General features: G+C 41.7%; 1 protein-coding gene across 1 annotated transcript in view; it reads left to right on the forward strand.

Annotated features, from left to right (window-relative positions):
• Window positions 1–15,021, forward strand: part of UTP20 (UTP20 small subunit processome component) — a 1,022,377-nt gene that overhangs the window by 481,878 nt on the left and 525,478 nt on the right. The window contains exon 31 of the mRNA XM_086919130.1: window positions 9,392–9,536. Coding sequence (XP_086775256.1) covers window positions 9,392–9,536 — 145 coding nt within the window. The remainder of the gene's footprint in view (window positions 1–9,391; window positions 9,537–15,021) is intronic.

Raw genomic sequence — 15,021 nt, forward strand, 5'->3', positions numbered from 1 at the left:
GTCTGCATCCATGAAATTTTGTTCACAGCTCGATAACAATTATTTTAGAACAGGGAACACAATTCAAATTAAATACTATGAACATATTAGAGCAGACTTGATTAGCACAGTGCAACAAAAAGTGACATTACACAAACATGAATTCTGTATGTGTCATTCATACTTAAAAAGATTTCTATATATTACCTAATAAGAGAGATACCCTGAAGATGAAAAATATAATAATTATAACACTCCCATCTTTGAGGTGATTCAATAACAATCCGAAACTATCGGTGCAGTACATGTGACAAGTCCGGATCCTGGACACTACATAATTATCAGAGTATGGCTTTGATGTACACTACAGAGAATTAACCTGTGCCAATCCCATTCACAAAACACATGATTCTTTCTTGCTTATAAACAGTCAAAGTTTGTGGTTTTCCTCTGCCCAGGATGTGCTTTGTTTCCAGTCCCCGAGAGCGTGAGGTTCTCGATGCAGGGGTCCAGAAACATGTCTGGGGTTGGCAGCTGGCAAGCAGCCAGTCAGCCAGGACACTAGAGTTAGGTTGTTTTCAGGGGGCATCTCTAAGATGCCCTCAGATTGCATTTTCCATTAAGTCCCACACTGGCATCAGTGTGGGTTTAATTTGCTCATATGTTTGATACCAAACTTCCGAGATTCCAGTAAAGGCGTATGGTGCTGTGGTGTTTGTGATGCCAAACTTCTTGACCATATACTTGTTATGGCTTTACTGTACTTACAATGTCTATGAATAGACTTAGATACTGTAGTGGTACAGGGCTCATGAACCTGTACCCTCACCAGTGGCGTAGTGCACCCAGCTAGAGGGGTGGCTGACCTATGCCAAAGACAGAGGATTGTAGGCATGGTGCACAGGGATGTGTGTCTTGTCGACTCTTCACTTTTCTCTTCACCAAAACACTCAGCCTGCAATGGTAGTGTGTGTGTTAAGGTATAGGACCTCGAAGGGTGGCACAATAAGTGCTACAGCCCTTAGAGGCCTTCTCTGGTCACAGGGCCTTTGGTACCCAGGGTGCCTTTTACAAGGGACTTGCATGTGGCCAGAGAGATGCAAATTTGGGTGTACAAAGTACAGTTTTAGGGAAAGAACATATGCACTGGGAACCTGTTTGGCAGGAACCCATGGCACACTTAGTCAAAGAGCATCTACATTAGGCAAAAATTTGGGGGAACCATGCAAAAAGGGGCACTTTCCTACACACACACACCACACAAAGAATCATTGTACCAGACAATCATACAGAAGACTGTCTTATACCACACCATATCATCTCAGAGCATTATTCCCGTCTCACCAAATCCTCTAGCACCAGATCACAGTAATGCATCTTGTTTTTTTTTATTTAAGCTTTTTATTTTTTTTGCAAGGAAAAACAGCATATACAGATCAGATATTTCCAATGTTAAAAAAGAAATAAATTCATCAAAACGAGAGCTTAGTAAGAAAAAATGTATGTACGATTCTAACATTGCCTTTTCCTAAATCCGTTCCGTAATAGGTGCCCATATCTTTTCTCCCATGACTCTCCTCCTTATCCCTTTAGTTTTATAAATAGCCAATTCCAAATTATACATCAACAATAGTCTTTCATGCCAACTAAAAAAAGGGGGCGGCTCAGAGTTAATCCAATCTTTTGTAATACAGGCCCGTATTAACAGCCATACATATAAAAAGAAAACATTTCGTAGCCTTGGGTCTTGGCTGATCCACAATTCCCGCGCCACACCCAGTCAGTACCAGCTCACCAGTTATACTAATTGTGCGCCCTAAAATTATAACCAAAAACCTTTCAATAAGCGAAAAAAAAATCGGAAAGTCTGGGGCATAAAAAAACATATGCACTGCATCAGCGGCGAATAAGCCACACCTGTTACGTTTTGTACCTGTGGTCAAGCTCCATTTAGAAACCCTCCTCAGAGTATAATATAAATCATGTATGGCCATGAAATGCTGTAATGCTGTGAGCGCTTCATCCCTGTAATAAGAACTCGGTTAGCTAGCGTAACAGATTCCAGAATATTAACTTCAGATATCCCCAGCTTAATTGCCCATTTACTTTGACAATTATCCAAATCGTCCAGAAATTCTTGAATCAGACATGAATAAAATAGGCCAATTGACGTCTTTTTCAGCATATATTCAATGACAGGAATTTTAATCATTTGATGTTCAGATACTGAGCCTAATTTTTGTACAAAGCTATGAATTTGGTGAAATTTAAGTCATTTTTTGATAAGCCAAAATTACTTTGTAAATCATTAAAATAAACTAAATATCCCTCTTTAAACAGATCCCCATAACAATAAATTCCTTTAGTCTTCCACCTAATCGCGATTTGATCACGAAAAATATAAGGTAATAAATCAAATGCGGTAAATGGAGTATATACATTTAATTTAGAGATCCCCATATGATGCCTAACCAGTTTCCAAACTGTATAAGCGGCTGTTAAGATCTTAAATTTAGTTTTCTTGAAATAGCTGGGTTCGATTACCTTCACCAAGCATCCCTTTATCTCCTCACCCATCGCCAGCTCATAAATAGATGAAGTATTACACAGTGGGATTTGAGCTTTGTCCCCAACGACGAGTGGGCTGATAAATTGTAGAGCGGCAGCTACGTAGTAAAATAGGGAAATATTTCACCCACCTCGCTCTTTAGGGAGAATCATCTTTTTATGGGCTCTGCGTTGTTGTTTGTAGATTCACAAAAATCTAGAGGTTACCCTCTCTAATTTTTTTAAAACATATCAGAGGAAATTCAATGGGGATTGTACGAAACATGTATAAAAATTGAGGTAATATCAACATTTTTAACACATTAGCTCTGCCATATAAAGATAGGTGGAGATGATCTTCTCTTTCTAATATTACATTGGTTTTCACCATTGTAGGGTTGAAGTTTAATTCTGGGATATTAGAAACGGGAAGTGATATCTTAATTCCCAAATATGTAACTTCAGGAACGGTTACTATAGTGATAGGGAGGTTACTACCGACATATAGAGTCTGAGTTTTAGATAAATTCAGCTTATATCCTGAAAAGGATCCAAACTGTGTCGCTAAATCGCTAATGGCGGGTATTGCAGTTTCTATATCAGTTGTGACTACAACGATGTCGTCTGCATAGGCTAAGGCTCGAAAATCTGTTTGGGCTAAATGAATTGGTTTAATATTTTCAGCCGAATTTAAACGAGTTAGAAAAGGGCTGATATAAAAAGCAAAAAGTAATGGTGAGCACGGACGCCCTTGCCATGTACCACGAGTAACTGGAAACGGAGAAGATGCTTGGCCACCCAATCGTATAGAAGCAGTGGGAAAGTGATACATAGTTTTTGAACAATGTTAAAATACCTGGGCCGAATCCCTCTCTGGTTAAAGAGTCCCACATATATGCCCAGGCAACCCTGTTGAATGCTTTTTCAGCATCCAACAGGGTTACCCCAATAGTGGAGCTAGGTGCCTGAGCCCAATCCAGAAATGTGATTTAACGGCGTATATGATCTGCCGTATCACGTGGGGGAATAAACCTGTGTTGACATTTTGAAACCAATGGTGTGATAATGCTGGAAAGGCGTGAGGCCAGGATCTTAGAATAAACGTTACTATCCGCATTGATTAGCGATATGGGCCTAAATGAAGATGGTAACAAGGGCGATTTATACTTTTTAAGAAAAACAGTAATAACGGAAGCCTGCCAAGAAGGTGGTGCCTTCCCTTTTTGTGCCTCCAGGAAAAGTGTGGTCAGTTCTTTTTTAAGAACAGTTCGAATGACCCTAAAAAATTCCAGAGGGATAGCATCAGGTCCCACAGCTTTGCCTGAAGCTAGTGACATTAAGGATTGCTCAATTTCTTCCCAAGTAATTGCGGTATCCAATTGCTCAGACTCCTCTGATGACAGAATGATGTTAGGTAAGGCTTCACTGAAATCGGCTACCCTTCCTTCGATACCTCCAATAATATCCTCTGTGTTTAGTTTACAATAAAACTCACGGAAGATCCCCAGTATTTCCGATGGAGTGTCATGTAGTTGCCCTGAATCATCCATAATTTGATCTATCCTTGCGCATACCTCCTTCTGTCGCAGTCTTTTCGCTAAAAGTCTCCCTGAAGTCTCTCCCACCTTGTAAATTTCAGATCTGAAGACAGCAATTTTTTGGGCTAGATTTGTGGCAAAGCTTTGGTAAATTCTTGCTTTCTGTATAGCTAAGTTTTTTAAAATTTGATCGGTATTTAACCCTCTGCTGCAAGCCGTCATCAACTGAATTTCGGCGTCTCGCAGTTTACCCAACTCAATATCTTCTGCCTTTCTGATTTCACGCTGTTTGTGAATTGAATAGGTTAACGTTTCTCCCCTAACCCCAGATTTAAAAGCATTCCACACCATCTCAATTGATGCTGAACCTTGATTAATTAAAAAAAAAAACAGGGATCCACTTCCCGATATACTCAATATAGAGGGAATCGAGTAATAATTTCTGCTCAAAGGTCCAAGGCTTCGGGGATGAACTAAAATTGATATCTAAATCAAGAATAATAGGGTTGTAGTCCGAGATTATTTTGGGGAGAATTTCAAACCTTATATTTTTGGCAGTGTTTACATATCCCGGTGTTACAAAGAAGTAGCCTAGGCGAAAGTGTTTCTGATGCGGACAGAATAAAAGGTACTCCCCGGAGCACCACCTCCCTTTAAATAACCTATGTCTGCCAAGCCAAATTCATCAATAATCCCTTTAATAGCCTTGAATACATTTTTCTTCTTACCACCATAAGTATAATTACTAGAGATGTCATCTTTACCATCCAAATGTAAATTAAAATCCCCACATAAAAGTAGGAGAGACGGCCACAAAGCTAATTCTATACTTAACTGATTCAGCATGTCCGCATCATCGGAATTGGGGCCATAAATAGTACAGATAGTCAAAACTGTAGCCTCAAGCTGTAATTCGCTGATTACCCACCGACCCAAGGGATCTTCTTTAACACGTATACTTGTACCTCGCCCATGCCTTATTAATATAGCGATACCTCTTGTGGTTGTACCCTGCCGGGAGCAGCCAATTAAATCGAGGCCTAAATCTTTAAACCAATACCTGTTCTTCCAAATTATATGGGTTTCCTGAATACACAAGACGTCAACTTCATAGTTTTCAAAATTTGAGCCATAATACCCCTTTTCCTCCTATCATTTAGGCCACAGATATTCCATGAACATATTATAAATCTACCCATTTTCAAAACCGACTATACCAGAAAAAATCAAACAGGCAATACTCAGACCAACCAATGTAGCGGTTAATTGACATAATTTAACAAAATCACGGATTTGCGTTGCACAAAATATTCCTTTACTGTTTTTCTTTGCCCCACACACCAAACCCCTCCTCCCCTGAAAGCCCAACCCACCCACCCTGGAACACACCCTGAAACCCACCCTGAAACCCACCCATGTGAGACAAAGGGACTGGCAAGTCCCCATAGGTGATGGAGAGAGAAGTTAACCGCCCCACCCCACCCCATCGGTCACCACCGCCCTCTAAAGCAAACAAAGAGAAAAGAAAAAAAATAGCATATCAAAGTCATTAATATAGCCACAAATACAAAAAAAGGATAGCATAATTAAAGTTCATTCTTTTACTAAGATGAATCGGGGACAAGTCATTAAGCTATTGTACCGTAAAAAAATTCTAGCTGCTTTATAAAGAACCTTTAACTTGGAAGGATTTAACAGGAAAGCTGAGGCTCCCTTAGCTTGAAACTGAGGTATCAACTGTCGGAGATGCCAGCGCTGTTGGACTGTTGCCTGGCAGTAATCGGGGCGAACAAAAAACTCAATGCCCTTCCCCTTCCTTTTTTGATCTGATCTTGCTAAATCATATAAAGTTTCTTGTAATAAAAAATTATTTAAGTAGATCAAAATTGCTCTAGGTTTCTCTTCAGTAGAATTGCTGCCAGTACGTTTGTGAAAGGGAAATCGATGGACTCTCTGCAGTTCGCGCTCGCAGTTCCATTGAGTTAAGTCAGGAAATGCTTCTAAGAATAACTCTTGAACAAACTGCCGAATATTATTCCCTTTAGAACCTTCGGGGAATACCTAAACCTCGAAGGTTATTTCTTCTTGCTCTGTTCTCCAAGTGAATTAACATCCAGTTAATGCATCTCTAAGAGCAGTTAATGCAGCAACTTCCGACTTCTGTTGCTCCATTTCGTCTTCAACTGTAGAGATTCTAGTTTCCGCTTCGGCCACCCATATAGTCAATTCACTCGTTGACTTGATGACCCGACGTACTGTGTTCTGAAGTTTGCATCCTGCCCCTTGTACACGCAAAGCTTCTGCCCTTGTCTCCTCACGGTGCAATGTAATTGCTTGGAGAATTGTAGCAAGAGTGATTTCAGAATCAGTTTTAGAGACTGAGTCAGGCTGATTCCCTTGATGAGCATCATTGTCATAGAGATTTGAAGAGATATTGTCAACAAGCCCTTCAGACTCACTGGGTAATGAAAGTAATAAAGTTGTGCCCTTTGAGCCAGAAGAGCCAGATTCAATATGAGGGAGGCCAATTGGAGGGACCCATCATTTACCAAATGCTGAATAGGAGATACTCGTGTCGTGGGAAAAGAAGCTGAAAGGGACACTCTGCGAACTGTATTAACTCCCATAGAGCTACCATCGTCATCCTCCAATGGGACAGAGCTAGTTAAGCTCCTATCATTGGCCCAGTCATTTTCAATGCTATCAGTACCTGATAGGTTAGATAAATCCGACATTGAATAGAATTTACCTACAGAGTCCCCGGAATCTGCATCAGATATAGTTTGTTGCAACATCCCTGACCTAGAAATAACAGTATCCATCTGTAATAATGTTTGGCCGTCCTACTGACTGATGCCTCCATCGTTTTCTGTTGTAAAATCACAGATTGTTGAGGTTGCAAAGCAGGAGTCCTAGAATTTACTGCTTCCGGTAAAGGAGTTTTGCCCTTAACTGGGCTTTCTTTTTGAACATACCCGGGATTTTAGGGTTAATACCATCTGCTTTACCAGTTATTTTTGCCGGGTTACCCAAGTCCAGAGAGGATGATCTACCTCTTTGGCCGAGCTGTTAATCACTGCACCGTCAGTTGGGGCATTAGCACTTACTTGACCCTCGAGAGTGCCCATGACGCCACCAGCTGGACCAGGTTCATCAGCGGGAGCCTCCATCACAGGCATAGAAGCTGCTGTTGCTATTGTGGCCCGTGTACACTGCCCTTTCCCTTTCCCAGTCATAGCGGAGCCGGTCGGGTTCTTCGGAGCCATAGGGACTGTTTGTAGAGCGTAGAATGGCAAAAACAGGATCCCAATCCAACCCGGATTTTCCAGGTCTTCCGTGAGCCCTGCTAATGCCTGCCTGAAATGCAGCACAAAGTCAATTGAAGCCGCAGCTACAGGCACTGGTGAAAATCGGGAACCATTGCAGCGTCTGGAAATCAGCGGGCAATCCGGGGAGCTCCGCGGGGCAGAACGAATCACCAAACACAGGTGAGATTGTCGCGTCTGCTGGAGCCGTTGACATCGGAATAAATCGTTCAACATCCCTCAGCGATTACGAATAATTCACGAACCATTCATTTGCAATTCTTTCCAAGTTCCAAAAGTCAGATAGGCGGGGGATGTATACTGGCGAGGAGCCATATTGCCTCCTCCTGCGCTAGTATTTCCAGCAGTCCACAATAATGCATCTTGAAGGCATAAAACAACTTACTTTATTGTAAGTCCTGGATCACATGACTGTCATAGCACTCTGCTGAAGCACAGCACAAAATAAAACTTAAACTGGAGCAGCCTAGCAATATGCTAGGGGTGTGAAGCAAGAAACCCTAACATGGGGCATTCACCATGCCCTTAAACTACACTGTACACATCCTATTCAAACGCCACATGTCTGTCTCACCCTACTCACTCAAGCTGACTTAAGCACGATGTTTCCAATCATATTCACATTTTTTCAGCACAGTCCACACACTGTCATGACACAAATCCTTACCAATCAATATAACATACCACATCTGCTGACACATAATAATACCATTACCTACATAATCTGCATCAGAAAATGTATGCAGTTAATTTCAAAAAAGAAAATTATAAACTAGTAGGTAGGATATATTTCAGTTCTATACAGTCATGACTTTTTATGCAAAATATTGGAAGTATATACTTCAGTAAAAATCTTTGCTGTTTTTTTCGCGCACAGCTCTATGCGGCAGAGAGACCTCTACTTTTCCTGAGCCCATTTTGTGAAGTATTTTTCATCTCCGTGTGAAGGTAGAGCTAGTTATTCATTGCCAAGGTTCCCCAAGGGGTGAACGTGCTCTCTGCAAGTACGCTATGCTATAATCCGCTGTTTTCCAGAGCTGGTTCCTGTGACATGAAGAGGGGTAGCTCCCCCCTCTTTTTTTTGGCTGTTTTTACTACTAGTGTATACTCTGTATAGTCTAGATTATCAGTGTGTACTTTTATTGCTTGTTTACTAAACCAAAACTCATCATGTGCATACATATGCACGTTTTACAAACATCAAGAGAACTTGTAAGTGAAAATTGCTTCACAAATTAAGATACTTGGGCCTAGATGTATCAAGATACCCTTTAGCGATTCTCAAATAGAGATTTTTAAGGAATCGCTATTTGAGAATTGCTAAATGGTATGTATCTAGAAATTTGCTATTTCTTAGCGATTTCTTAAAATTCCTTAATTGCGATTAGCAAATTGCTAATAGCAATTAAGGAATAATTTCCCATTCATTTCTATGGGCCAGGAGGCCCATAAGAATGAATGGATAGTTATTCTCAATTTGCGAATCGCAATTTGCTAATCGCAAAATGAGAATAATTTCAAGGGTGTCTTAAGGACACCCTGCTGCACCCCCCTGAAATTGACATGTGTGCGCATATGGTGCACATACATGCCCTAAGGGCATGTATGAGCATCACATGGCACCTTTAGAAATTTCAAAAAGTACTTTTTTTAAAGAATTCGCAAATTACCACCAACTACAAGTTGGTGGTAATTTGCGATTTCTTAGCCTAAATTCGCAAAGCATAAATGCTACATACATAGCATTTAAGGAATCGCAATTTGCGATTCCCTAAATGCTGACGCAAAGTTAAGGAATTACAAAATTTGCGATTCCGTAAATTTGCGATGCGATTTATTCATACATCGCATTTCCTTTTTTTGTCGCAAACGCTGCTATTTTGCGATTCGCAGCGTTTGCGACAAAAAAAAACGCTTGATACATCTAGCCCTTGGTGTGCATGTGAATTGTAATTGAAATTTTGAGTTTCCTCAAGTTGAAACAAATTCTGTTTATTCCAGAGTCACTCAGCACAGGTGTAAGATTACTGTTGCCCCATGTCCCCGCTGTCCTACAGTACCTCAGCAAAAGCATGTTAAACGCTGAAAAGATGAAAAAGAAAAAATTTAAAGCCCAAGTTAGCAAGGAGCTGAACATCCTATCAAAGTAAGTTTTGACTTTATATGTATTTCATGTTTATTTGTATATTTATTTCAGATTTATTTGTCTAACATTCATATTTTGCATTTATGAAAACATTTGTTGCTAGGAAAAGGAACAGCAGAAATTTGGTATCGGGTAGGGAGGTTTCCAGGTTAGCTGGAAACAGTGGCAGTTATTCTAAAATGGGAAGTAGTTGTCATAACATGATATTTCAATAACCATCCAATACAAAGCTGATACAAGTTGCCTAGACCGCAAAACCCTGTCAATCCTAAAGTTCTGCAAGCAAGTAAAATTAGGAAATGACCATGTTGTTTTCTGTTATTTGCATTCACGTAGTCATAAGATCATTTTCATAGCATTGTGACGCACTCAACCACCTTTCATAGGAAAGTGGAAATGTGTATTGGTGTTTGATTGAATGAATATACTTTTATTTGATTTCATAAAAAAATCATAAAAGGGTGGGAAAACCACCATGAGTAAAACTTACAATTATAAAATATTTTTTTTAAAAGGCGATATTTTAAAAAATCTTACCATGTAAACAAGGCTGTCGGAGGATTTCGGAGCCAGGTATCCTAACATTGCATGAGTTGATTGACAGATTCTACATTGGCCAGTTCTCTTGCAGCGATTTTAGGAACGTGGATGAGCCCCAGAGAAATTGAATTACTGCTGCTCTACAAGTTCCTATTTGTTCCTTCCTGAGGACCTCCCTAAGGCCCGTTTTGCGTAAGGACTCATCCTAAGCTCCGCACAGGCGGCATTTCTTTGATTGCCATGTGTATTCCCATTTCGGGGTGAGGTCCTTTGATGAATAAGACCCAAGCCTTAATAGCGTTAAAAAGTGTTTTTTCTGATGCGGAAAATGATCTAACAAGTAGGATTGAGGGTGCAACCTTTGGTATGTCTGTATCACGGTCTAGGCGTGGTTTTTTTTTTTGTTAGGTCTGTTTTGTTTAAACGTAAAGAGTGCTGTTTTATGGCTTTGCTGACCACAGGTTTAAAGCCGCAGTAGGTAGGAGCTGTAAGCCATGCCTCCTTTAGTGCTGAAAGCGAGGCCTTCAGAGCTTCGAAGATTGAATTTTTGAGGCTGGCTTGATTTTCGATTTCTATCCAACAATGGTGGGCAAGTGTGTTTTCCTCTGCATCCCGCATCCTCCAATGTTACTTGACTAGTGCGCCTTATCTGTTGGGGATCTGATTTCATAGACCATACTCAAGTCGAATTTGAGCTTGCGAAATATGGCGGGGAATTGTGAACAGTTTCTTGAAGAGAATTTATTGTTCCAAGTTCAGGCCTGTATCGTCCTTGCCGTTCAAGATTTCTGTGCCATTTGAGATGGAATATGCAAACACAACAGGTGATGGACCGAATGTGGATCAATGTCATCACCTGTTTTGTTTGCAATTTGAGATGGAAGGCAGAAATTCTGCTGCTATAACTTTTAGTAGGTGACCAATGGAGCCGCCTGCAAGCTTGTTTTTTTTAATTTTGAAGGCAAACTGCAGCTGTTTAGATTTCGTATGACCTTGGGACTGATGAATCTTGAAGGTAAGTTTGCGATCAATTTGAAAGCCTAAATATCTGCCACCTCGGTCAAAGGGCGCTTGTCCAAGTGAATTTGTAATCGGCTTGGTGGTGTTTGTGAAAGCGCATCACCTTCGTTTTTTGGTGATTGCTGGTTAGTTGGACCGAGGTTGTATAAGCCCCAAGTTCAGTAATTAGTCGTTGCAAACCAATTGGAGTTTGCGCCAGTAAAACATTGTCATCCGCATCTTGAAGGCTGGGTGTGGGCTTTGTGCCAAGTTTCGGAGGGTCGGATTGAATTGACCGAAGGTGCTCATCCACATAAGCTGTTAAAATGTGAAGAGGCAGGGTGCCAGCACGCACCCTTGTTTTAGCCCGTTGAATGTGTAGATCTTCTTAGTAATGTTGAGCCCAACTCCTTACCTGATCTGGACCCGGGTCTGAGAGTACAGGTTGATTATGGCCTCCAGCAACTTACCTGGGGCCCCCCATTTGTGCATTTTTGCCCAAGCTTGGCTCTAGTAACCTTGTTGAAGGCCGCTTTAAGGTCGATGAAGCATGCGTAAAGTGGCCTTGATTTTGCAAGGGCTCGATTGGCCAAAAGGGTTATAGCGGTAATGTTTGTCAAGGTGCCCATGCCGGCCCTAAGTCCGGTTTGCTTATGAGGGATGTGGTTTGTTCGCGCCGCCCAGTCCTCTAAGTCTGCCACCAAGTTTGATGCGTAGATTTTAGCCTCCACATCTATTAACGTGATCAATCTGTAGTTTGAAGGATCGGAACGAGAACCCGATTTGTGTATTGGGCTTAAAATGCTTCCTCTCCAAGAGTCAGGGATCTTGTTGGAGGTTCAAATATCCTTAAAAAGAGGAGACAAGTAGTCTGTCCAGAATAATGGGTTGTTCCGAAACAAGGCGTTTCGGAGGCCGTTGGGCCCAGGGGCACCCTCGGATCCTATTTGTTTTAAGTGTTTTTATGACTTGTTCTTTAGGGATCTGCGGAAGGCAATCTGGATCGGAGGGGGATTCGTTTTTTACTAGGTCTCTGATGATAGCTCTGTTACTTGGTTGGAAACCACAGTCAATGATGCCTGGGGATAAAATGTTGTTATATAGTGATTCAATGTGGGCTCTCCCTATTTCCTCCATAATGTCCGAGTTATGGTGTTGGTTCCTGCCGTTTGTTAACTGGTTGATAATTTCCGAGAATAGCTTAGGGTCTCTTTGTTTGCAAGAGTAATGGAGTTTCGCCCAGTGGTGTTCCCGGAATCCTTTCTTGGCAACCATGAGGTCTCTTTTAAGGTCTTTTCTGGCTTTGGAGATTAGAAGCAATTGGTCTTGGGTGGCAGGTGAGCCCTGAGTTCTTAGTTGTCGTAAATGTTTGTTCAGTTGTTGTTTTTGAGATATAAGGCTTTTGGTGAACCATGCTGCCCCCAATGATTTTCCTGCTGTACTGTCAGTTACATGTTTGGACCATTTTTGATTTAACTCTATGGTAAATGATTCCCAGGCTCAAATGCAAGAAGGTTCGATTATGGATTTCTCCAAGATACTGATGCATGTTTCCATAAAGTCATGTATATTATCCTTTTGCCAAATGAGGCGTTTGAGGTTATGGCATTGGAGTTGTTGCGGCATGGCGTTAATGAAAATTGGATTCATCTTGTTACTTAAGAGCGTGAAGGATTGCTGTTGATGGTCTCTTTCTGCTCTGTCTAAGATTTGAAAGTTCGTGATCTGGGAAACAAGGTTGTGGTCCGTGAAAGAGTAGTCAATAATTGAGGCTGACTTTTGAGTGACCCTGTTGTAAGCTGCTGGGGGTATCTGTCAGGCTGTGACCATTAAGCATTCGCATTGAAAGATCGTACAGGTGAGCTGCGCATTTCTTGCCAAAGGTGTCATGTCGAGTTTTTTTCTGAGTGTGCCCCCTGGTGCCGTTTGTATCTTGCAGTAAGGTCATATTGAAGTCCCCTGACAGAATGATGTTGGCGTCAGGGTAGGCAAGTTTTAGAGTGGCAAGTGAGGCTAATAAATGGTCAATACTTGCCAGTTTTTGTTTGAGCGCAGGGTGAATGTAAATGTTCATGATCAAAAGACCGGTGAAAGGCGGGATGTCAATTTTTACACATAGCAACCAGGGGGAATCAAGGTCTATGGCAACTGCGAGTCCGGAAGTGCCGGTTGAAATAAAGGTGGAGAGGCCCCATTTTGCTCACCCTTGGTTAGTCCCCTTTATGGCATGGTTCTGGAATTCCTTGTAACCTACTAGGGGGGTGGATTTTATTAGCCAAGTTTCCTGGAAGAAGAGTAGATTATACTGTGTAATAAACTCCATGAAGTCTGGGTCTTCTAGTTTCACGCCAAGGCCAAACACGTTCCAGGAGCAGATTTTGTAGCTTTTGGGTAAACTTGTGGCAACATGTGGGTTTTTTCATGCCTGGGCTTGGGAAATTCCAGGCACGTTTGAGTGCCGGGGTCCAGTGGACTGACTGGCTTCAGGGTGAGGAAAGGTGATTGTAATTGTCCTGGCCTTGGAATCTTTGCCTGCGAGAGGACTTCGGTTATATGGGCCTTTGGCGCCTTGTAACAAACCAGCTGGATGTGTAGGCATGTGTAATGGGCTGGGGTAACGTGGCGGCTCGATCTTTTTTAACTTAATGCTCCATTTTTCAAAGGGGACCCTGTGCTGCCAGATTTGCTCAGTAAGGAGGGAATCTGTGAACGTGGCAGTGGTTGATTCTTCGAAGTCCACGGAATGCCAGTTCTGATGGAACTCTATACTTTCAATGTCCCTCGAGTTGATGTGGCTCAAAGAACGGTTCGCCTTGAGTAGTTTTGACAGAATACTCCTGTTGAGGAAGTCATGGTTGCCCCTTGAGATATAATGGGGAATAAATTCCAGATTTTTATTGTTTGGAAAAGTCTCATGCTGCGGTGCGTAATCAGCACCTTATTTCTTTGAAATTGCTCCCCCTGTGAACCCTGAGAACATCAAGGGCAAGTGCGGAGAGACGTTAGTATTGTTTTGTGTGGGAGTTTTGTTGACCTTTATGTTGGTGGTAATGTTGCATCCTGGACTTGGCTTGTTGATTTTTTCTGGGTTGCAGCAGTCTTTCCAGGCATTGTCCTTTAGCATATTGACCTCTCTGGGGTACGTTGTGGTTAAATCTTTCATTTCAATCCTAGACGGAGATCCAGGTTTTGCTATTTGCTTAACAGAGGTATTAGGGTGTTGGTTCTCTTTCCTGGTTGGAGGTTTAAATAGACTTTACAGATTGTCTGGCAACGTTTGTTTTGTTTTGATGTGGTTTGGGCTGCTAAGTATAGTGAGGGAATCAAGTGGGGTGATTAGGGATTCCTTGTTGCATATTGCTTCCAAAGTATTTGGGACTTCGTCCTTTATGCTTTGTTTCCTTCCCTAATCAGGGTGGACAATAGTTGCGTTAATTGATTGACTTGTAATTTTCTTTTTCTCGCTTTTCGGAGGCGTTTTTTACTCCCGCTTAGTTAATGGCTTAATTGTTTTGGTCGGCCTTCCTGGAGACTGTTCGTAGTTGTCGAAGGGTTGGGAGGCTGAAGTATTAGGGTTTTCCTGGGCATTTGTAGCCATAGGTGCAGATGTGTTTTCAATGATTGAAGTTGGGGAAGTGCCCATGCTGCCGGTAGTCTGTCCTTCCGTAAACCTGAGGGTTAGCGTATCCTTTTCTCCTGGGGCCTCTTGAACATTCCCTGCCTTGAGAGATCTGTTTGAAAGGACTTCCCTGGTGGTGCCCAGGAGGTCAGTCAGTAAGATTGGAACCGCGGCTAGTTTGTCAATGATTTGAGTGCAATGGCAATGGGTCAATTGGTATGTTGTTTCTTGGTCTCACTGTACCTTCGCGATCATCTCATTGAAGCCATGTATTTTTTGTTCGATTCCCTGGATGTGAGTGGTCAAAATATTTAGCAGATCTACTTG

The sequence above is a fragment of the Lissotriton vulgaris genome, chromosome 1_1 (genome assembly GCF_964263255.1).
Source record: "Lissotriton vulgaris chromosome 1_1, aLisVul1.2, whole genome shotgun sequence".
Classification (NCBI taxonomy): domain Eukaryota; kingdom Metazoa; phylum Chordata; class Amphibia; order Caudata; family Salamandridae; genus Lissotriton; species Lissotriton vulgaris.